Source organism: Centropristis striata, chromosome 6 (assembly GCF_030273125.1).
Source record: "Centropristis striata isolate RG_2023a ecotype Rhode Island chromosome 6, C.striata_1.0, whole genome shotgun sequence".
Lineage (NCBI taxonomy): Eukaryota > Metazoa > Chordata > Actinopteri > Perciformes > Serranidae > Centropristis > Centropristis striata.
Window position 1 is genome coordinate 20,519,968 of NC_081522.1, and position 25,008 is coordinate 20,544,975.

Sequence of the window (25,008 nt, forward strand, 5' to 3'; positions counted from 1 at the left end):
CAAAAGCAGTGTAGCCTTGTATTTCTTCATTGTGTTGAATAATGAAGACAAGAAGAGTAGAAGTTAGAAGTTTATTTGAAAGGGAAATTATTATCTACATAGTGATTAAGTGAGGAAAAAGTGAGATCGAATTATATTTAGACCAAAATATAACATTATTTTACAATATTTAGTCTAAAATACACAAATCTTTAAATACAGTTGTTAAACACTTTTAACCCTTTATCAGGCAAAGAACTATATTTGGTAACTTCAGGTATATTTCGAGAAAAAAGTTGCAAATTTACTAGATTAAAGTGGCAAATATACAATAAAAAAGGTTGCAAATTTAAGAGATTTAAAGTGGCAAATCTGTGCGAAAAAAGTTGCTTTTTTCCCACTTTTTCTCGTAAATCTGCGACTTTTTTCGCGCAGATTTGCCACTTTAAATCTCTTAAATTTGTGACTTTTTTTTCTTATATTACCTGAAGTTACCAAATATAGTTTCTTTGCCTGATAAAGGGTTAAATACACTTATAACAAAATCAACTTGGAAAAGTTTATTCACTGAAAACAGTTGTAGTTACTGTTGCACTCTGGTTTTGCATTGCTATAAAAGGTTCTAATAGTAATGCAAAACCAGAGTGCAGTAGCTTCATTTTTGGGGTTCACTGTCATGTAGATTGTCATGATTTTTTAGCATAAAAATTACATCATCAATACATGTAGAAATAAGTGTCATATCACCTACCTACCTATAACCTGTTTGGCCTGCCAGTTAAAAAACTTTAAAGCAAATTTTCTCAGTTTTACCCCTTCTGTTACTGCAGTTAGGCATTGTAGGGCAGTATAGATATATGCGTCTCACGGACTAAAAGTCAGACAATACAAACTGAAGTCCAGTGACAGCTGATGTGCTTTTAAAAAATAAATGTTTTATGTTTAGGTTTAGGCACAAAAACAACTTGGTTAGGGTTAGAGAAAAATCACTTTTTCTGATTATTGGAATGTCAGACAAATGAGATGTTGTTGTTGCACCAGGTCTCCCTGGGAAAAAAAAAGAGATTTCAATCTCAAGGGACTTCCTGGTAAAATAAAGTAAATAAAATAAACCCCTCATGCCACTCCAATTATGGTGAGAAAAATTTGTATTGCTTCTTTTTATTAATTTCTAATTCAGTTTTTTTCAAATGCTGTAACTGCCTCCTATTTTTTATACGTTGAAAGTATATACACTTGTCATCTTAAAAAATGTATGAACATTGAATAAATGAACATTTAAAAAAAATATTTAACATTAAAAAAATATATTTTTAATAGCAGCATCTCCTCGATGCAAACATTGGCCTTTTTATAAGTCTGTCTGTCTGTGCTTGGTGCCACAATAGCACAGTATGACACTGTTAAACATTATTATATATGTATGTTTAATAAGACAAGCCAAACCAAATCCATAATGTAAAGTACTCACATTGAGTAGTTATCATTATGGATTATGGTTTAATGGAGCGAAGTGAGCAGACATGTTGAAAATGGAGATGCGGTTGTCAGATTCATGGAAAAGAGATGGCAAACTGGTTTGTAATTAAGGATTTAAAAGTCACTCGTCACTCGTGCTGATTAACAGGACTCAGTGGGTGGACATGCTGCTCCACAAGAAACCTCTCTACATGCCCAGTAGGGTGCAGATTCTCGAGATTATTTTAAAACATCTTAGTTCTGAGAGTAAATTAGTTAAAAGGGCGGTGTGTAGGATTTAGAGGGACCTATTGATAGAAATGGAATTTAATCTTCATAAATATGTTTGATGTGTATTATCACCTGAAACTATGATTAGATGTGTTTTTGTTCGCTTAGCATGAGAAATACATATCTACATAGGGAGTGGGTCCTTTTCTACAGTAACCCAGAACTGACAAATCAAACACTGGCTCTAGAAAGGGCCTTTCACATTTTCATGTTGCCTGAGGGCCCCCATATAACACGCTTGGAAAGGGAGGAGGGAGGAGAGGTGTGTTCAATTGGTTGCAGTCTGAAACCTCATCTCTACACTAAATCCTACACCCTGCTCCTTTAAAATCGCCTTAATGTCAGTGTAGGACAAACAAATTGTCAATCATCCCTTCAACTGGCGACATAAGATCCGATTGCTAATCAGCATAAGCCTAGTGTGGAGGTTTCCATCATACATAGGGAAGAATCATCATTCAGTAGTAATAACTTGAGGCAACAAGGTATTTCTAGGTTGAGTCAATGAGATACTTTTCAGCACATATGCAAATGTGAATCGAAAAAATGGTTAATGAAAAAAGTTAGTAAAAACAAGTTAAAAAGATTAATTCAATTCTTGTGTCAGGTAAACATGGAACTGAGTGTCGAGGCACTTATTCTCAAAGGCTTCTCCTTCATCTAGTGTGGCTTGGTTTGTACCTCATTTGTGCATCGCTTTGGACAAAAGCGCCTGCCAATTGAATAAATGTAAATGTAAATTCAGCCTGTTGAATGTCCACCATACTGCCTGAATACAAAGTAGCAATTAAAGGCTCATTTTAATACGCCTGCTTTGAATATCTTAATCCATTCAGTGCTATACCATTGTGGAGCCTGGTGTTGTCTTGTGTTTCAAAATAGAACATTTTGTAAAAAGGCTTAAACTTGAGTTAGATTAGAGTTAATGCATTCATATATCCTCACTGTCTATCCAGACTCATATGTCAGTAGACAGTGCTTCAACTATGGATTTTGCTGCAAAGTAGACAGAAATTCTACAAAATTTAATTCTTCACACATACTTACAACCCGGCAGCACAGAAAATCTGTACAATCACCACAATTTCAAGGTGGGCACCCAAGATTAATGTCACCAATTCAGTATCTGACCAAATGTGAAATATGGTCACAATCTTCCCTCCTGTTCCTGAGATATACGGCGTTGAAAAATGGCCAGGACATTTTTTTTTCAGAACCTCATGATGTCATAGTAAAGCTGACCTTTGACCTTTTAAATATGAAATTTCATCACTCCTATTGAACATTTGCGTGGCATTTTGTCATAATAAGCATGAATTCTTTATTTTTATAAATTAGCATGAATTCTTTACGTTATTGCCAAGTACGTGTTGTGTAAGGTAACAGTGACATTGAGCTTTGACCTCCAACATTTAATCAGTTCATCTTTGAGTCCAAATGGACATTTCTGCCAAATCACGAAACGGGGACGGACATGCATTTGTACAGACAAACATACAGACAACCCAGAAATATAATGCCCTGGGCTTTAACTCAGCAAATCCAGCAAGACAGAACCTATTTCAAATTACCATTTGGGTAACATTTCTGAGTTAGTATTCAAGCCAGCGGTAATGGATTGGATTGGATCCAGTGCTAGAAAATAAAGTCATTGTATTTTCCTGTAGGTGGTGATGGCTGCTTTGCAGTGGACAAGAAGACAGGCCAGGTGGTGACCACAGGGCTGGTGCTTCAGAGGGACAGAGAGTACTTGTTAAGCGTGGTGGCCCTTGACGGCCTGGGCAGCCGCAGTGCCCCCGCCATGCTCTCTGTAGTAGCGGGAGCCAGAGCGCCACAGTTCACCAACATTAGCTACGCCATCTCCATACCAGAGAACACACCGGAAGGACAGCCGTGAGTACTGCATGTGTTGACATTCACTCACATACATAAGCAGGCATGCATTAGGGCTGTTTGGTACATGCAAAACATCATGACAGAGGTATTTATATTTATATATTTTCTTTTGTTATTTCCGACATTGTATGACAGTATTTGGCCTTTTCAGTAGAAATTACTGTAATGTGATATCTCTTGAAGTCTTTTTCTTGTAGTTAAACATTTATGCTGAGGCTTTTATTCAAATGTGCTCTATTCCCTTGTGGTTATCACCAAACACCCTTTGACAGATTCTTTATTGTTGCCTCAAAAGGTATAATTGCTTTATTGTGACGAGTACAATGAAAGAAAGACCAATTTCAAACAATGTATTGGCATTATACCTCATTTCTAAAGTCTTCAAAAATAGGATAAATGCATGCATGAATGCTTGCTGATTCACTTACACAAGAGCAGTTTTGCATCATTGTAACAATTAAAACTAAATTGCATGCATACATATCTCTGCAAAGCAACATCCTACAATCAGTTGCATAAAGACACATTATTGTCTAAGGTGACGATTTTCAAACACCTACCTGTTCAGACTTGAGCTCATGAATATTCAGTGGTCACACTCAAGCATGAATTGGCATATCATTATCACACACCATTAGGGCAACGCAAACTCTCTTAACCGTAAAAACAAACATTGATATCTTCATAATAGTATTACATTATTACACAGAACTGACAAGTACTGATTGACCGTGTTTATAGCACATAGTCAATGGGCCATACAGTAATTGATTCCATTACAGCGCAGTGCTGATGTAGGAGTAGAGGATTTCAATTTTAATCCAACATGTGTGCAACTGAAATTGACCGTTTTTTCCTTTTTTTTGTATCTTTCTCTTTGTTCTGCAGCTTCCTGGTGGTTTTTGCTATTTCTTTCCAGAAGCAGCCAATCAGCTACAGCCTGCTGATCAATCCTAGTAGCCTTTTCAGCATTCGGCAGGAGACGGGGGAGATCAGCTTGACCAGGACGCTAGATTACGAGAGCGACCAGCGACGCTACCTGCTGATGGTGCGAGCCAGCGAAGAGCCGGGCAGCCTCAGCACTGCCACAGAGGTTAGTTTAATTAGAGAGTGATACAGGCAGCAAGCATGAGTCACTAAAGAGTTCATGCACTGGGGTCAGCTAAGCCCAAAGCAGAGGTCCACATTGATGTTTTGTTATTGCATCTGTCCCACAAGCATTTACTCTTAATGCTGAATGAAACTGAAATAAATCTGCTTTCGTTGCTGAGATTTGCTGTGTTGCGCTCTCCCACTGGGCTTTCACAAAGCTCTCACACAGACCCGTTTTCACCTAAATGTTATGTGGCTGACAAGTCTGCATTAACGGCAATGATCTGATCTCGGCGCTGACCTATTGACATCACACTACTTGGTGATAACCACAGAGGAGAAGCAGCAGAGTTTGTGGTTGTCTGCAGAAATGGCATGGCTGAGTGGTTTTGAAATGCTAACAAGTCAACCGGGGACCCAAGTGATTTTTTTTTTTTTTTTGTGGTTTGTTTCCCACTTTTCTTTGTGTCCCAAAGTGCTTATTGTTGAGGGTAGGATCTGGAGATAAACCATGTTAAAAAAATATATAGCACATACTCTGAGGCGCTTAGCATAACAGCTCATAAACGCAAAACTTCATTCACAAACGGATATTTCTAAATAAACTATTCATGAATTCAGGATCATTTAAATTATTAATTCAAAGATTTTGTTACCCAATTATCATGTCAGCCACTCACTTTGTACCACAGATTCAGAGGGCTAAATCTCCCTCTGCTCAGCTGCATGTTGTGGAGTACGAGTTGAAGAGTGGGAAAACCTATCCCAGCTATTTCAGGACTATTACTCAGCTGTCACTTCACACTTTACACACAGTGGTGACAGGGAGCTTGTAGGGTGGGGAGGGAGGGGGGCAGCTAAGGGGCCTTTGTCGAAAAAACACACATGCTCAGAACATTTCTATTTTTGACTCAGGAAAAATCATGAAGTGGAAGATAAAGGATGTGTTGAACTGGCAACTTGAGAAACTATAAAATGCAATTTAGATTAAGTTTTGGGGTCAGCTTCCTGTACAGAGAATTTCATATGGTTGTCTCCTGGATGTGAGGTTTATTAAAAAGAAGCTAATTTTGTATTCTTCTACTCTGATATTGTCTGTTTCCTCTCCTCTCCTCTCCTCTCCTCTCCTCTCCTCTCCTCTCCTCTCCTCTCCTCTCCTCTCCTCTCCTCTCCTCTCCTCTCCTCTCCTCTCCTCTCCTCTCCTCTCCTCTCTTCTCCTCTCCTCTTATCCCATCACACTGGCACTAAACAGGTTCAGGTGTTGATAACGGATGAGAATGATTGCGTCCCCGAGTTCCTCCAATCCATCTACAGTGTGGATGGAGTCCCTGAGACTGTAACCACGGCAACATCCCTGCTGCAGGGTGAGACCCCATATTTCACATCCATCTGTTTCTTTTTGAAGTGGAGAGAAAAACTATCCAAAAAGTCACTTTTTTGCAGGAAAAACAACAGATGTATCCTGGGAGAAGGCCAAAGCTGCAATTCAAACCTCGAGTCGCTGTTTGGGGTTATTGACCCATAATGCTTCCATTTATGCATACTGAAAGAAACTAATAGATGTTTCAGATCTGTGATCATAATCTTAATTATACAAAACTAAACTAGATGCTACAAATACAGCATATATTTGTTTTGATTTATTATGCACTGTATGAATGATGGCATGTTAATTTATCTGTTACTGCATGAAACCGCCATATAATTGTCAATTATGAGGCTGAAGGCGTATGTATGGCCATCGCCACTGCTTAACTTGAGTGAAAATGCTTGTAAAAAACACACACACACACACACACACACACACACACACACACACACACACACACACACACACAAACTAGGAAACATATTGTACGAGGGATGAGTAGGACTTTATTGTACTGTGTCTTTTAATTGGATGCAGTTTCTATTTCATGACAAGTGATAACCTTTTTTCCTGATAAAGATGTTTTGCCACTGTCACTGGTACTTTTTGCTGCTTGAAAAAATGACACTTCTGATTGCACTGGTGATATTCAAGTGTTTTTAGACACTGTATCTTTGAATGATCCCTTTGCAAAATTCAACTACAGCCTAAAAGGGAAAAACGCCTCAACAGGATTTGAGAATTTTCCACAGTCTATTATAGTTTACCTACAAATTAACAGGTGCTCAAAGCAAAAACACTCAGAAAGAAACAGAGAAATGCCCCATTAGTCAGGAGCACTCTTTGTGCATTTTACACCTTGTTGACTGTTTAGTTCTCGTCAAATGTTTCTGCACCTGTGGGATTTCAGTCCCCTGTGGACTAGCATAGGGAAATTGTGAGATTCTTTGGTTGGGCAATTGTTTCTAGTGGATTCTGGGTGAGAAAAATGGAACTAATTTAATCTGAAAACATTCGAATACACAGCCTGGAGCGGTAGAAATCGTTGGCGCTGCAGAGGCAGCGGAAGGAGAAAATGGCACCCAATACAAACCAATGCATCAACAAAAAATAAAACAACCAGTACGGTAGGAAGAGCTCAGCAGAGGAGAGATCAAAGGTAGAGAGAGGGAAGACAGGGAGTCTTCTGAAAAAGCTACCGATGGGAAAGTTAGATCATTATGCTACAAAAAGACTGTGGCTGATACATCAGGAAAAACTATGACTTTATGTTTCAGTAAAACTGCCCCTGACAGAAGCCCAGAATACCCCAAAAACTCAGATAAAGATTGCAAAAAACAGCTTAAAAGTATAGAGGGGAACACGTGTATCTCTTAATCAGCTGGACTGCACCACTAACTAATGAAATGTCAAAGTTTTCAGGCACCAAGGGAGTGAAACCACTAGTACCCCATCAGTTTTCATTCTAATGCACAAAGACACAGATGAATACTTTACAATGAGGCTATCACTTCAGCTTTTCCCACTGAAGTTGATGGTAAAGAAGATAGAAATAATCTCGATTTAAAAACACTACTGACAGTAAGGTTTACAGGAAATTTACTACTCAATTCTTAGGGGTATACACACTATAGCAAGATTGTGTTGTAAATTGCAAGTCATTACAAGACAGTGAGGTGAGAATGAAGCAGTAAGATGCATGAGAGCTTGTGCTGATGCTTGACACAGAGGAAAATAAACACATCAAAAGAATATGCGATATGCAAGTGTTATGAGCTGGAGGGGCTGTGTATGAACCAGTGAGTTTAAGGGAGATGCACCAAACAGCAGATTAAAATTCGATTTCCAACCAAGGGTGTCAATATATCTGGCTGTAGTCTCATCACACATTAGACACAAATCTATAGTTTGTCTGTGTAATCACCTCAGAATAAAATAATTTTCAAAAACTGCTGCTGCTGCTGAAATACAACTTGTTCCTCTCATAGGGTTGGGTTTTTTTTGCCGTCTTTATGATGTCAGGGATCAGACGGCTGGCTGGTGGGCCAGAATGACTTTTTACTTTTTAGAGACTGTAGCGAGCGTAACACAACAACAAAGATATGGTTTCATAAGAAACCAGAAAACCTAAAGGATCCATTGCTGCCAACCATGTCATTATATCTTATCTGGAAGAGGTTAAATAATGCTCCAAAGTTATGGTAAGGAAAAACTGACATGGCCATTTTGACCTTAAATGACCTTAAAATTGCGTAAACTGGGTATGACTGGAAAGCTGAGACTCTGGTGGGTTTAATGAATCATTCATGTGTGATGATGTTAGTCCCCATAGTAGAATTTCATTGCAGGAAGACCAAATTTGAATCTTGACCGCACTGTATAAAATGAGCTGCTGTGACCTCAAGGATAATCACAGTCTCATGAAATTTTACAACCCGCAAACTAGAGACGTGGAGCATTCAGAGGATTTGTGGGTTCTTCTGACTATAGTGAAATAAGAGGGTTTGTGAGCTTCTTACCAAACTGAAGTAATCATCATCCATAGCAGAGAAATGCAGTTCTTGCAGGAATCTCAAAAATGACTTGGTGTCTTAATGTAGTATTTTGTACAGGTGGGGGGAAAAATCAGTACAGCATAGTATCTTGATATTTTGCTTGGCAATATTATATCGATTAATGGCCGCCAAGTATTGATATTTATTTTCACCGTTTTTTTTATTTTGTTGTGGTTTTTTTGAGGCTGTAACGGGCTCACTTTTAGGAATATATTGGAGATACTGGTATCATATGAAACTAGATGATCTAAGGAATCTCTATGTACATAGGCACAGTCATGCATAACGATATAGTGTCTAGAAGTTGTCAAAATAACGTTGCAAAGTTAGGCTATTTTGTTCTTTCATTCAAAAAAAATTAAGAGCAGTGAACCTTAAAGTTTTTGAAAGTTTAAGAAAATGCTGCAGTTGTTGTCGTTCATACAGGTTTAATATCAGTTAAGTTCAGTTTGACTGAATACTTTGTTGGTCTGTCTGTGGGTTTGACTCTCATTGTGGAGAAATAAAAAGACTGAAGTGAGATGAAGAGACGTTTCTGTTATATGACAAAACAATTATTGATTGAACTGAATTTTGTGGACACAAATGCAGTTAAATCACAATATATTGTATTGTGACTCAAGTATCTGGATAAAATCGTAGCGTGGGGCCTCTCATAAATTGCTACAACAACTTGTGAGACATAATGGAGCTTGTGAATGTCCTTCATATGCTCACTTTAAGAATTTCTCCTTTATGATGAGAACAACTTGACTCACAGTGCTGAGCTGCATCTGGAATGAGTGCTTGGTTTTCTAGCTTTCTGATGATGTGCACTATCTGCTCTTGACCTTTTATCTCCCTCTAAACATCCCCTCTCTAAAAAAAGAGACGGGGGGTTTAAGCTAATTTTTTTCAAATGATGGTAATCATTCTGAAGGGGCACTGTGCAGTTTGTGTGCTGGTAATTGTGGCTGTCAGAGCTTATGATCTATTACATGTTTAGGGAGGCCATAAAGAGATAATGATCTACACAGATGTCAACATATTCATCAGCTGATGCCATCTCATCATCTCATTTCGATTAACTGGAAATTGATGATCCCTGTATGATGTCTTCCCTCCCACCAGTGCTGGCCACGGACTGTGACTCCGGGTTAAACGCCGAGCTCACCTATTACACCCTGAGCCCGGACTTCAGCATCTCGCCCCATGGGACCGTTTTCCCCGCAGGCCGGCTGGACTATGAGAGGCCTAACCATCTGTATGAATTTGTGGTGATGGCGACTGACAGCGGGGAAGAGCCTCACTCTGGCACCGCCACGGTCCGTGTGAGGATGGCAAACATCAACGACGAGCCCCCTGAATTCTCCCAGTCTGTGTGAGCAACTTTACCCCTTCTACTTACCTGTCCATTCTTTCCATAAACACCCTTTATCATTACATTACATTACATTACATGTCATTTAGCAGACGCTTTTGTCCAAAGCGACTTACAATAAGTGCATTCAACCTGAAGGTACTAGACATAGACCACAGGAATCAAGTAAGTACATAACTTTAAGAGCTAACTGTCATTGCTAAAGGAGTGCTATATGTTAAAGAAGAAGAGAAAAGAATAAGAGCTTTTTTTTTTTTTTTTTTTAATATATACAGTACAGGCCAAAAGTTTGGACACACCTTCTCATTCAATGCGTTTCCTTTTTTTCATGACTATTTACATTGTAGATTCATCAAAACTATTAATGAACACATGTGGAATTATGTACTTAACAAAAAAGTGTGAAATAACTGAAAACATGTCTTATATTCTAGTAAGCAAAGGGTGGCTACTTTGAGGAATCTAAAATACAAGACATGTTTTCAGTTATTTCACACTTTTTTGTTAAGTACATAATTCCATATGTGTTCATTCATAGTTTTGATGCCTTCAGTGAGAATCTACAATGTAAATAGTCATGAAAATAAAGAAAACGCATTGAATGAGAAGGTGTGTGTCCAAACTTTTGGCCTGTACTTTATGTTAGATGACCATAACTTAACCGAAGTATTGTTGGAATAGGAAGGTCGTCAGCCTGCGGCGGAAGATGTACAGGCTGTCTGAGGTCCTGATGTCGGTGGGGAGCTCGTTCCACCATTTGGGAGCCAAGACAGAGAAAAGTCTGGAAGTGGTTTTGAGGCGAGTTGACCCACGCAGGGTGGGAGTTGCCAGCTGTTTGGCTGATGCAGAGCGTAGAGGACGGGCAGGGGTGTAGAGTTTGACAAGGTCCTGGATGTAAGTAGGACCTGAACCGTTAGCAGCAGAGTACGCCAGAGCTAGAGTCTTGAAACGTATCCGTGCAGCCACTTGTAGCCAATGGAGGGAGCGGAGGAGGGGTGTTGTGTGTGGAAATTTGGGAAGATTGAAGACCAATCGAGCAGCTGCATTAGTTCAGTTTGGCCAAAGTTATGTGCAGTTTATTCTGCCTTTTACCTCAAATAACAATAAAATCCTGAGCAAGATGTGAACTTTAAGGCAAAACTGATATTGATGTAGTTATCAATAATAATTCTTAGTTATTGAGGACTCAAACTGCAGCATCTGGAAGCCTATATATTGGAATAAAACAGTGCAAGGCCAAGACACAGAGGTGCTATAATTGGATCAATAAGCTATTACAAAAAGTCTGCAGTGTATGTGTGTTTTTGTAAATGTGAATGTTTCTTCAGATAACACAATAAATTTATTTGCAAAGCAACTTTCATACCCAAACTACAACATGCTCAAGGTCCACTTGTTAAGCTGTGTGCTTTGTTACTGCAGCCCAAATCATAAAAGTGAAAATTGGAGTCTTACCCGCGGCCAGAGTTCAGCTGCAAAGATCAAAGTTTGTCACCAAGATGGCAAGTTTAAATAATTTTCTGCTGCCGGCGCTGCTTTATCTCTGATCCACCAGCTGATCGCATTTCATTCCATGGAAGCCTTTGCTCTTTGAGCAGACGAGGTAGTTGCATCACAGATATTTAGGTCGTTACATTACACATCACAGACCTGACTCCCTTCAGGCTATCTGTCTCAATAATATTTGATTCTGTGAGTGTGTACGAGTCATGCCATGAATAGTGGCCAACTTGCATCAACAGCGCTGTAGTAAAACCACCACCAGTAAGACAAACTCAATATATTTAATTTGGTGTGTTAATCCAACCATCTGGCGTCAAAACAAACTGTTACTCACACATTAAGCACAAACACAGTGTGACAATGGGCCCCATGCAGCAACATCCTCTTGAATTTCTTTTAATTTTCTGTGAATAGAAAAGTAAGTAGTAACCAACTCCAGATGCATCAAATGTTCTTAAACACATCTGCTCTTACCCAGGTGTGCCCAATGATGAATCTCACTTCATCAAAGTTGTTTATTACCGTAGTTGTTGCCCCTTAAACACTATATAAAGGCAGGTGCTGTGTGACTTTTACCACGTACTGAGAGAAGCGACCGCATCACAACAATCCTCGCTGCCCTTCATGGGTTACCTGGGGAGTTTTAGAATTGATTTTAAGATTTTACTGCTTGTTTTTGAAGCCTTGAATGGTCTGGCCCCTGTCTATATCTGTGATTTGCTCACGCACTGTGAGCCTGATTACTGCTTGAGATCCTCCTGGCCCTACTGATGGTTCCAAAATCTCAACTTGTCAACAAAAGTGACCGGCCTTTTCTGTCCGGTCAGAAGAACTTAGTATCTTCTTTAAAATCTCTTCTTAAGGCTCAAGCTACAACAAGTCACAGCTTGTTTATATCTCAAGTCTTAAGTCAGAAAGTTTGTTTTTAAAAAGTGCCATATAAATAAATTAAGTTATTGTTATTATTATTATTAGATATTATAAAACTAGGACCTGACCCGTTGATTTTTTTGGGGGGAAAAATGTACTTATTGCCGATATGACAGCTGATATAATGAATTTATGAGCTGGAATGAAACTAGACCTTTTCTATGTTGATTATGCACCAATCTGCACTGATATGATTATGCAAAGACATTTAAAAGGCTGCTTTCCTAAACAAATAACTTTCTTGACTAATATTTCACATTATGATACATTTTACATGCAATGTATTACACTATCATGTACCTCCACAACTTTTTTTCCCCCTTTGCTAGACAAAGACAACTATGTGATCATTATAAAATTTCTAAATCACTCCAACATTAGTTTTCTGCATTATATCTTCTGTACATAAGGTTTGATATCGGTGCATATCATACAACATGTACACTGATACTGATACTTTTTTCTTTTTTTTTTCATGTTGTAAGGCGACCTTGAGTGCCTTGAACGGTGCCCTATTAAATAAAATGAATTATTATTATTACTGATAGATATTGTTGTGTCTATGATAGGCCAGTATCAGCCGGTCTTGCTCTAACTGAAACAAAGTTAACATGATTTTTCAGAGTAAGTACTGTTGTTACAGTAAAATCAAAAACCTGGTTAGAACCTAGTTACCTAGTCAAATTTGAATCGCCTAACATTGAGCCAACAAAATTAGATGTTTTTTCTTATCTTGCTAAGAGTGCTTTTGACCTTTTTTGAATTTTCTCTAAACTAAGAGAAGAGCAGAAGTAAGAAAACATCTGAATCCCAGAAACATAAGGGTGCTAACAAAATAAGAACAAATTGTGCATATGAACAAAAATAAGACAATAAGACAAGAAACTTGTCCGTACATTCCTTCTTACATAAGGCCCACTGTTACTTTCGAGGCATGGAGGTTTGCAAAAAAATGTCCAGTATTCTAGGAAAATTTGAGCATTCACACAGCATTCTCTGGGATTTATTTTTGGACTCCTCCAAACGTATGCAGTAAACTGACATTCGGATGCATTCCAGTGTGTCCTCGACCGCCTTTTTGGCAAAGCTTTGTGAGTGGGTGGGCAGCAACTGTCACTGTGGCTCCGCTGCATTTATTCCCCCAAACGAGTAAGGCGCTTGTCCTGTCAGTCATGTTTCAATGACCTTCACAGAAGACTGTTGCATACCTCTGTTACTCGCTCTTGTTGTGTTGTCAGGTGTCAGTCTCGGTGGGTGGCTAGACACAGAGCCAAACAGGCGGGCAGAGAGGTGGAGATGTAGGCAGACAAACATAAAAACTGAGGAGGAAAACACTCTGAAACATGGTTGCAGGGCAAGCGAGGAGAGAATACCAAAACATGCACACAGAGTAGACAGCCAGTCAGATATGCAGATAAACAGAGAAGCCTGTCGGCGGTCAGACAAATGCTCATGCCAGACCGGCAGACAGATAGTTAGAAATGCGGGCATTTTGCCAGGTAGGGTGTGTTGGACGCTCCGTCATACTGTGGCTCACTGAGATGTAGATAAGCACTGTGAGGTCACAAGAGGACAGAGTGGACAGAAACAGCAGGCATGTTGAGGTGGACTGGTACTGGGGTGTTTGTGGAATTAATCTTCAGGTCAGGCTAATTGAGAGACTCTGACATGCAAGTGGACAGGCTAATGTTTCCTGGCATCACCTCTCAGTTGTCATGTGAATGAGATGTAGACAGGGTTGAGTAAATGTTTTTATTATTATCGTCAAGTCGTGGATGCTCGAGAACGCCAAAGGCGATCCGATTGCCAGGGGCGGCGGGAGAGGGAGGGAGTGGGTGGGGTGTGAACTGTTTATGGATGAATAAACACATTTCTGTGATTGAAATATTTTTATTACCATAATAATAGCATTCCGAGTCTTAGTAGTACTAGTGTTTTTATTTGTTTTCTTTAAATAATTTATTCTCTGTTGAACATTTTTTGAATTATTATTGATGCTGGAATTTCATTAGGATTAAAGATTTTAAAATTATCATTTTGAGTGAGGCTCAGCATTTGCAGTTAGAGTTAAGTGAATAAGCATTTATAAAAGAGCGTGAACATTTATCATTTAAGAAATCGATTTAATAGCAGTGTCTCCTCTATTCAAACAACAGCTTCCATTTAAATGTCAGTGCGTCTGTGCTCGGTGCGACACTAACCCAGCATCGTGTTCCATTTTATATTTATTAACTTATGTTTAATTTCACAATCCAAATCATATCCATAACGTTAACAACTCTAATGGAGTGAAGAGCAAAGTTTGAGCAGACATGTGGAGAACAGAGATGCGGGGTGCCAGATCTGTGGAAGAAAGCCTTCAAAAGTGGGTTGTAGTTAAAGATTTAAAAGTCACTGTCGCAGCTCCAACAGAAACATCTAGAAATGTACAGTAGAGTGCAAATTCTAGAGATTGTCAGTCTTCCCTTTAGTCATAACTATATGATCCAGTTGTCTATTGGCACAGGGCTAGTTGTAGGGCTGGGCGATTTGGATAAAAGTGTCATCAAGATAAAAAGGTCCATATCAGTCAATACCAATATTTGTAACAGTTAAAATGTTAACCTGTTATGTCTTTCAGGCTGACTCGCCAAAAGTGGAGCTAAAAAAAATAAATAATCTCTCTGAGGAAGATTCCCAACACTTATGAAATAATAAAGACTTGTAACTAGGGCTCCGTGTCGATATGTCAATATACGGTATATATCCATGATACATTTATCACAAAGTGAGAGCAAATGTTCAGTCAAAGTCAAAGCCAAATATGACATGTCACAAGTGGTTTTATTGAAACTGTTTATTTAAGTGAACATAAATACTGGGAGTACCTTTTTTTAAAATCAAAGCTCCATAAAGTGCACATTTAAATACAAAAATATCTTAAATAAAAATAGCCTATGAAATAAAATAGGCCGATCTTTTTCTGAAATAAATGTATCTTTATGAGAAAAGAATAATGAAAATTACAAAAGAACTAAATATGACAAACTCTACAACTTTATAAATATAAAGAAAGATTTTTGGTAATGCTTTATATTAAGGTCCTTGTAATAACCATTAATTAACAAGTAATAAGGCCCTTGTAAGTCCTTACAAGATGCTTATTAACATTATTGTGTGTTTATAAGCTTATATAAGTGTTAATAATGGCATTACAAACACCCATGACCCACCCATTATGTCTTTGCCATGCCTTTATTAATCTTATTTTGTTTGCCTATTGATATTAAAATATATTTTATTGCTCATCTATTATAAGTTAACTATAAGTTAACTATGCTTTTTGCAACTACCGGATCTAAAGCGAGAACAATGCCTTATTACTTGTTAATTAATGGTTATTAAGGACCTTATTATAAAGCGTTACCAGATTTTTTTTTAACTATATCTATATATGCGATAGGGTCTAATTCCATATTACATTTAAAAATATATTGATATGTTTTTTATGTCGATTTATCGCCCAGCCCTACTTGTAACCTACTGGATATTACAAGAACATTTACTCAAATGTTGTGGGCTACTTAAGTACATTTTTACCAACTTGTATGCAGAAGGAAATGCTGTTTTGCTCTACTGCATGCTGTTGATACCTTTTAGTTATTTTACATATTCAGATTAATGCAAATATAATACACAATACACAAACAACAAATATATGATAATGTAAGCTATTATTATGGAGGAAGATAAGACTTTATTGACCCCTTGTTGAAATTCAAAAGTATGCACAGACTGCACTGACTGTTAGTGAAGTGCTGACTGTTTCAGTCTCCTGCTGTTACACCTGTATGTTCTGATATGTTCACATGCTGGTATTATGACATTTTAGCCCTATGGCTGACCCAGAAACGAGCATTACTGTGTCAAAAGTAGGGTTGTCTCTCCGGGGCGGCCGGCAGGAACACCCACAGACACCGGGCAGCTGCGTTCCACCAGCTGGTGGTTTGTTTTTGTGGCGTTGCTGTTCGGGAAAACCCTGGGAGGAGGAAGCCTGTTGGGGTCACTGTTATCACTCCGCATGTTGATGTAGTTACCCACCAGATACTGGGCAAGGAGGTCACGGCAGATCATTCTTCAGTATTTTAGTTTTTGCTTTAAGGATTTTTTGAAGTGGGGTTGTGTGAGGTAAGGTAAGGTAAGGTAACTTTATTTGTACCCGAGGGTAGATTTGGTTGCAGTTAAAAAGAATTGGCTGCTTACACACATACGCAGACAACATTGACAACATCGACAGACATTGACATAAAAGTGACAACAGTGCTCCAGACATGGGAACATGGATTAAAAGCATACAAAAAGGTAAAAGATAAATAAATACTGAATACAAGCCATCATGGCAGATACAAAAAACAAGGTCGGAATAAATAAATAAATAAATAGATGAAGAAGGCTGTACAGTCCATAGGTTAATAAGTTAGTGTGTAGCTTAATTAATTACTTACTATTTAACGTTTTGACAGCTGAGGGAACAAAACTGCCTCTGTATCTCTTTGTTTTGCAGGCAGGCATTTTATACCTACGGCCTGATGGGAGAAATTGAAATTCACCATATAGTGTACTTACTTACCCACAGTCAATGTATTCCATGTTGTAGATGATGCTCTGTGTGTTCCCAGTTTGGAGAACCAGACACGCGCTCCAGGCATGTAGCAACCTATAATGTAATAATTTCCTGATAATGTAATAACGCCTGAAAATGTAATAAAGTTTGCACTTAACTCGATCGAAAATGTAATAAGACCCAATACTGTAATAACTTCACCAATAATGTAATAAAATATCCTGACTGATATTTGGTTATTATATCACTTTCAATGTCAAATTGACATCTTACTCTATGTCAAGTGACATAGTGGTCAGCTGACATACTGTCATACTTATAGTATATTATGAGATTTACTTGTATAAATAAAGATGAAATAAGAATGTCAGCATCAAAATAACAGAACTTGATGACAACTGGCATGGTTATTTTTCAAACCCTACCTTTGGGGTTTTTACAGGGTTTCTGAAGCTGTATGTTGTTTCTAAGATTAAAGATTTAAATCCTGTTTTATTGACGTGACATAATTTCTGCAACTGTATCTGCTGGTAATGTCAGTAACATGTTTATATCGGATTTTCCATTATACAGTCACTTGTTTCATTATAAAAATGATGCTTTTTATATGTTAATTTATTTTATTACATTATTGGTGAAGTTATTACATTATTGGGTTTTATTACATTATTGGGTTTTATTACATTTTCAGGTGTTATTACATTTTAGGAAATGATTACATTATAGGGTGCTACAAGGCACTAAACAGGCTGCAGATGGGGACAAAACATATTTTAACCACTTAAACAAAAGCCCACCCTAAAAGTGTTATTTATTTGTACTTTGTATTAGCGATTTCTCCACCAAGAGCTATTATTGCCATGAGTGGGACTTGTTTCTGTTTGATCTGCGGTGCTTATGCGTAACAACATGGAAGTTTTACGGTTGAGAAAAAGTAGTGCCAATGAAGACTTTTGAGGCTTTTGAGAGCATCAAAACCAATATCGTTAATATAGCATACACATAAACGGGTATAACTATTTGAGGGTGGTTAGAATACAGTTTGTGACAGGCTCCGTCTGCAGCCTGTTTCCTGCCTGGAGTGTGTCTGGTTCTCCAAACTGGGAACACACAGACCATCATCTATACTACACAAAATACATTGACTGTAGGTAAGAACCTCATACAACCTCACTTTAAAAAAATCCAAATTATCCCTTTAACCCTTAATAGGGCACTCATTGAAATACTTGCAAATTCCAAATTTCAACCCTAGAGAATATTGGAGGATATTGCATACAGCCAGAATGTGTAAAAAAAACATACGGACCCGGGGGAGGGGGTAATATTTTGAGATAAAAGTTTACGAGAATGCGCAGATTTATGAGATTTAAAGTGGTGAATCTGTGAGAAAAAGGTTGCTTTTTTCACTTTTTTCTTGTAAATCCGTGACTTTTTTCGCGCAGATTTGCCACTTTAAATCTCTAAAACCTGCGACTTTTTTTCTTGTAGATTTGCCACTTTAATCTAGTAAATTTGCAGCTTTTTTTCTCAAAATATTAGCTGATTAGCTGGAAGAAATCCGTGTGGTTCTACAACCTCACAGAGAGACATGGGGACCCAGTTATGGATATCCGCTGAAGTTACCAAATACGGTTCTTCGCCTGATAAAGGGTTAAACTTGCGTGTAATATGTATTAGCAACCCCTCTCCATATGTTTGCTGTAATTTTATCACCCATTTATTGAACATTTATCACATTTCTACCAGGGAATATTTTATTGGGATAATTCCTGTTACTGTTTTGTCTCCCAGCCCTACCTACTTTAGTTGTAGTGAGGCTAAAAGTTGGGGACAGACAGTCAAAAAGCGTACGAAAATGCAAATAGCTTGACATGCAGGTCAGCAGATGGACAGGCAGGCTTCCTCTGTCTGAGTACAACTTCACAGTTCAGTGAGATGAAAGGAGATGCTTCAGGAAGAAAAGCCGAGGGAGTGAATACGTCTCATCCCACAGAGCTGCGGAGAGGTGGCCTCTGAGCCGGGTGACAGATTACAGGTCACTCATGTTGCCACGGAGACTGCCACCGCTGGCGGAGATGAATCACCCATCAGCGTTCCTCTGTAAACCATCAATCACCTCTGACTTCTCACTACAGACACCCCCACCCCACAGACACACATACTTACACACATTAGAAGGGGATACAGCACAAAATCTCACAGGGGATGAGTTCTGCTGACGAATCAACTCCAACTCTGTGAGAAAACCGCCCCCTCTTATATCCTTCTCGTCTCTGTGTCTCTCTGCCTTACCTTGCGCTCCCACATATCACTTTACCTGTCACTTCAGTGCCAGCCGTCTTTTTTGTCACCTGCTCCTCTCTCTCCTCTCGCTTCGCCTTTGCTCTGTTTTCCATTTCTCTTCATCTCCGCGTTCTCCAAGTCGCACAGTTCATCTCCACCCCGTCGTGCTTTGTACCACAGTGGTATATCAGTCTCCTGTGTCTCGCTGGGCATCTCGCTGCCCAGCACCACAGAGCAAGCAAATCACTGTTGACATTTTAAAAGGCACTGGATCAAATGGCCCACAGTGGGCTGGGTATGTGGAAGCACCATTTGTCCAATGGCTTCACCATCCCAGTAGACATTATCATTTGTCTCTAGTCTGGCCAGCTAAGAGGACAGGTTAAATCATAGTGACAAGCAAAAGCCACAACCATAAGTCTAATCGGCCTGCTGATGCGTTGGACTGTGTAAATGATCTGTATCTCCTGTCTGTGTGTGTGTTTCTATTATTGACTCATGTGTGTGTATTCTCATGTCTGTGCACTTGTTAAATTTTTACTTTGCAGATATAGAACGTTTGTTTCTGAGGACGCCGGACCCAACACCCTCGTTGCAACAGTTTTAGCCAAAGACCCAGACGGCGATGGTATAATTTACTCCATAACAGCAGGAAATGAGGAAGGAAACTTCGTCATCGACAGCCAGAAAGGTGATAGTTCTCAGTTTTTCCTCCAGCCTCCACTTGCAACTCTAATTGACAGGCTTTCTGTCAAATCACACATTCAATTCCCTCTATTACATTCGTGCTACTGTGGCATGCGATGAATGCCCTCTACTTTCAAAGTCAATGTGGAAAGATATTGAAAGTTTATATTAAAAGCTGTAATTTCAATACCAGTGCTGTTCTTTCTATTATTTTGGACATAAATATAAATGATGAAATTATTTGTGAATTTTCCACTCTTGGCTTTACCTTTTTCCGTGTACAGAGATGAATTTTCCAGAGCTTTCTAGCATTGGTGACTGCACAGTTTATCTTTTTTATTTACCCTTTGATCCGAAACCAGTGGCAATCACTGTGACATTTGTCACCCAACCCTTTCAATTCAATTTCACAACAACTGCTCTATCATAGCTCACAATCTTCAGGCTGCGCTCTGTCAGCTCCTCTTTCTTTTGTGTCGTCTTTTTATATTCCTTTCCACCCTTTTCTGTGTATCCTCAGAGCACGAAAAATGCTAAGGCTGATATCCTTTGGGTGCAGGAAAGCCGATACACGGCTTCCCACTTACTGTATATACGAAGAGTGCTGGCTCATTGAATTGCATTTGTAAACAAGGTTGACATTTAAGCCGGGAGAATTACCGTGTACATCCTGCACTTCACTTATTTTAATGTAGTGGTGCAGTGCTGTCAACGTCACGCATTGTCATTAGAAGCCAGGACCCTTCTATGCGCTGTGGGCAGCCAAGATCACAAGCAAATTGGGAGAGAGGAACGCCAGGCACTCGCATCCGTGTGTATCAGCATGCTGTGCTGTCTTTAATCAAGAGCACTGAAAGAGATGAATAGAAACACAACAAGAGAATAAAAAGTCTCCCGATGCTCTCACTTCAATGAGTTTCCCCCACATCACACGCTGCTTGTTCGTCCTGCAACCTCTGATGTTTTTGTATTACTGTTGACGAGAAAGAAAGAAAAGATGTTGACTCAGATGCTGCATCCTTTTATCCCACCTTTTATCTTGACTGTTACATGAAAGTAGACAGAGAGGGAGAGAGGAACAGCTAATAGGCATCTGCTGAGCCTGGTTAACTTCTAACCCGAGTCACTTACTACTTTATGTTTTCGCTCAAGTGCGTGAGCTGGATGGGCATCTTTAGGGGAGAGCATGCAATTATTAGATTAGAAATGTGACAAAATCACCACTGTGAAATTGGTTTTTGGATTTAGTCTGCATATCAGATTTTTACCTTTCTGCGGACTTCTGAGGTGAATTTCCACAGCTCGCTATCTCGCCCCCGATTTCTAGAACAACAACATGCAGTATGCAGTAGTTTTCTGCCGGGGTTTTATTGATAGCACATCCTTCACCATGCAAGGCCACAGTGGCAATAACATCCTGCTTAATGACTAATGGAATGGTTGTAGTTAATGTCTTAGGAGGGACCATGTTTTATAATGTGTAATTTAATGGGTCTGTGGTCTTTGTAGGGTTGATTCGTCTCCGCTCCACTCCCCTGCCCAAGCTTCAAGGCCTGGAGTACGTCCTGAATGTAACGGCCACAGATGACAATGCATCAGGCGGGCCACACCCTCTCTTCTCCACCGCACGGGTTATCGTCGGAGTTGATGATGTCAACAACAACAAACCTGTATTTGAAGAGGTGAGGGTTTTGTTGTTTGTTTTTGAAAGGGAACTCGTGTTCAATTCAATTCAATTCAATTCAACTTTATTTATAGAGCGCATTTCATGCACAAGGCAGACTCAATGTGCTTCACAATGTATACACATAATTACAGTTTAAAAAAAAAAACAACAAAAAACACAGAAAAATCAAACAAAAATCGATTACAAATTAATTGAAGAGTGCAAGGGAAATTCTACTAAGTGGACCTCCAACCTGACCCTTGAGCCAGATAAACTTTTTGCCAATAACACACAGGCACACCTGACACCCCTGTGCCCCCACTACAATTCTCCCTCTTTAACCCTCTGAAAATACCACATTGATGTCTTTAGGAGGCATTAGTTGGCTCTTTTTTAAAGCTTGAGTGAAGATATTGGCATCATCTGACACTAAAATACCTTAGGCATCTACTGGCATGAACCGTGTCAGGCTAGCTTGTCAGAAGGGGGCTAAAACACAATTCAAAAGAAGGCTACATTTTGGCAAAAGAAAAACCGACATAACCATTTTTCAAAGGAGTTGCTTGATTGATGTAACGCAAAGTGATAAATGAAAAGCATTCAATGCCCACCCCACTTTCAAGGATTTATTCCAGGGTCAAATATGAGCCAACAAATAGTCACAACACACTATTCAGCTGGATATGGACGGAGTTCGTACACCCAAGTAGAAGCCTTGAGTGGAGCTTAAATACCCAAGAGTTTGTTGAGTTGATTATCCCTTGGTATGTCAGAGTCACACTCTGTCCCTCCAACAGGACACACTGTGGAGCTCCATGCTTGTTTAGCCAGTACATATGCAGATATTGCTTTTGTTCAAGACAGATTAACTCATTTTCAGCAGTAAAGCAATCAGGCTGACACAATGAAATTAGATCAATTCATTCATTCATTCATTACCATTAACCCTTTATCAGGCAAAGAACCATATTTGGTAACTTGAGCCAATCAGTAAATCACACAAGATTCAAGTTTTCCTTTACTGTCATTGTATTAAAATAGTATACAACTAAATTTACGTGTGCTTCTCATATATAAGGTGCTTTAAAAAAGACATTCAGACATTACGCATATGTAATAAGTAGTCTAAAAAGATAATAAATAGTTTAAAGGTAAAAGATAAAGTGGTGATGGATGCAAATGATGTGTTATTGTCTATTTAGGGTTGCTGTGGGAAAGAGACTATAATAAATACAATAATAATAATAATGACTCAATTGACCTCGATTTGCAATATAGAAATTAAATATTTTGCAAAAAGTCTTGCAATATCCTCTAATATCACTTCAGGGTTGATATTTTCACCCCGCCTCTCGCCCGATGTCAGGGATAGGCTGCTCACCATCCAATTACCAAAAAAAATAATCATATATTTTACCTTCATTATATTGTTCAAAGCCCTTTTACACTCTGAGCTTCCAAAATTTAGATAGACGCGAAACAAAACCCAATGTTTATTACATATTTATGACTAGCAAAACTTGACACACAGTGCTGAGCTGCATCTCAAATTGATCTTCGTGTTCCAGGTTTTCAGATGATGTCTCCAAAGACTAGGCAGTCTAAGAATAAGAAGACTTATACAGAATAGAGTCATGTATAAACAAACAATAATAGAATATTTTCTGTCAAACCTTAAGACGAGTGAATATTAACATTAAAATAAATTAGAAGTTGTTGTGTGTTAGTACTGGCTGAGGCTGAATGCTGATCAGCTGAGTTTGTGCTTGCACTGCCTGATGAACCAGCATCTCCTCTACTGACAAACTTAAGCATCTATAAATGATAGATAATAGTTATATTATTTATTTTATCAGCTGCATCAGGCCCATTCAAACTGGCTCCGCCAAATTTCATTTTACACATTTCCAATATTTTTTTTTCATTTATACAAGGCTATGGCTTTGCTTGGCTTGGCTGAATACTTGATGGTTATTATTTACTGAGATATGTGCATCCATATTGGCCGATATATACCGAGCTAATCAACATTTTAAATTCAATATTTAATCACGCTGCAGTTTATAAACACTGTTGCCCGTTGGCATTTATCAAACATAATAAATAGTTGTATTTTACGCTCACTTTTGTCAGGCACAAAGTCACAGAGACAACACGGCCCTGAAAGTGGCTGGCAAGCGAGCAAGACACAGACAGACCAAGAGATGCACTGCCCACCTTCATTAGCAGGACAGACAGACTACAGAGAGATGCACTGCAAGCTAACACAACAACTTAACATCAACCGGTATTTGCTGATATCAAACTTAGAGAAAAGTTTACAAGTTTATCTCATTGCTATTCTAGCAATTCACTCTCAAGGTGTTTTTTTCTGTTTTTATAATAGTTTATAAAAACCGCCACCTCCACGGAGACCAATTAGATACCAATTAAAATGATCATAACGCTACTTTAAGATAATATTATTTTTCCCCCAAATTTCAATTTTATCCCATCTATCACACAAATGACCTATTCTGGATTCAAAACAGAGATTTTCACCAAGCGTTGAAGTTTGCACCCCTGAGAAATCGATGAATAAAGGAGACATGGACTGTTAAGGTAGCTTCTGGAGTATGCATCAAGATTTTTTGGAAGGTAGGCATTTTATTAACAGTATGACCTTCCACAATTGTTGTCCTCATTATAAACTTCAGACGAAGTAGATGCAGCTCCCTCCATGGAGATTGTCTCTTGGAATATTTGAAGCCACATTTCCTTTTTTCTTTGCTGCATCCTTCCAATTTGTCGCTATCAGTCTGTTAGCTTTCATGCATCCGGTATTTAAAAATTGTTTGTTGTGTTTGGACTTGGTTCTTTTAACGGTATAATTCAAAAGGCAACTTGCTGGATAACAAGGAACAATATGGCCAATGATCTTTCCCTTGGGATTGTGTAACATTTTCCCAGAATGTTTTTAATTTAGTGCATATCACAAACCATATGATAAAAAGAACCCTCATCTTGTTTGCAGTGCAATCAAAGATTCCACAACATGGAAAATTGGTGATATATGTTCTATGTACATTGGAATTCATTATTTTGTTCTTCTGATCATCTGATTTAGATGCTTTGTAAAGTGTGTTACTTACTTTTTTTGTTCATTAATTGCAATTTTGTCCTTCTGTCTGACCATTAATTCTAGTTTAGACTCTTGAGTATTATTACAGATTCCCATAAACATCTGATCAATTCAGATCTTATTTGCTCAGTGAGCAAGCTTTAAGCTGAACAAAAGTATTTTTTAAATCTTATGGGAATAGTTTTACACTTTTGGAAATACACGTATTTGGT

At 38.6% G+C, this 25,008-nt stretch overlaps 1 protein-coding gene across 1 annotated transcript in view; it reads left to right on the plus strand.

Moving 5' to 3' along the window:
- LOC131973600 (neural-cadherin-like) overlaps window positions 1-25,008 on the plus strand; it is a 110,335-nt gene that overhangs the window by 36,569 nt on the left and 48,758 nt on the right. Inside the window, exons 3-8 of the mRNA XM_059335639.1 lie at window positions 3,396-3,621; window positions 4,513-4,717; window positions 5,969-6,080; window positions 9,751-10,000; window positions 19,871-20,013; window positions 21,519-21,691. Of these exons, the coding sequence (XP_059191622.1) occupies window positions 3,396-3,621; window positions 4,513-4,717; window positions 5,969-6,080; window positions 9,751-10,000; window positions 19,871-20,013; window positions 21,519-21,691 (1,109 nt within the window). The remainder of the gene's footprint in view (window positions 1-3,395; window positions 3,622-4,512; window positions 4,718-5,968; window positions 6,081-9,750; window positions 10,001-19,870; window positions 20,014-21,518; window positions 21,692-25,008) is intronic.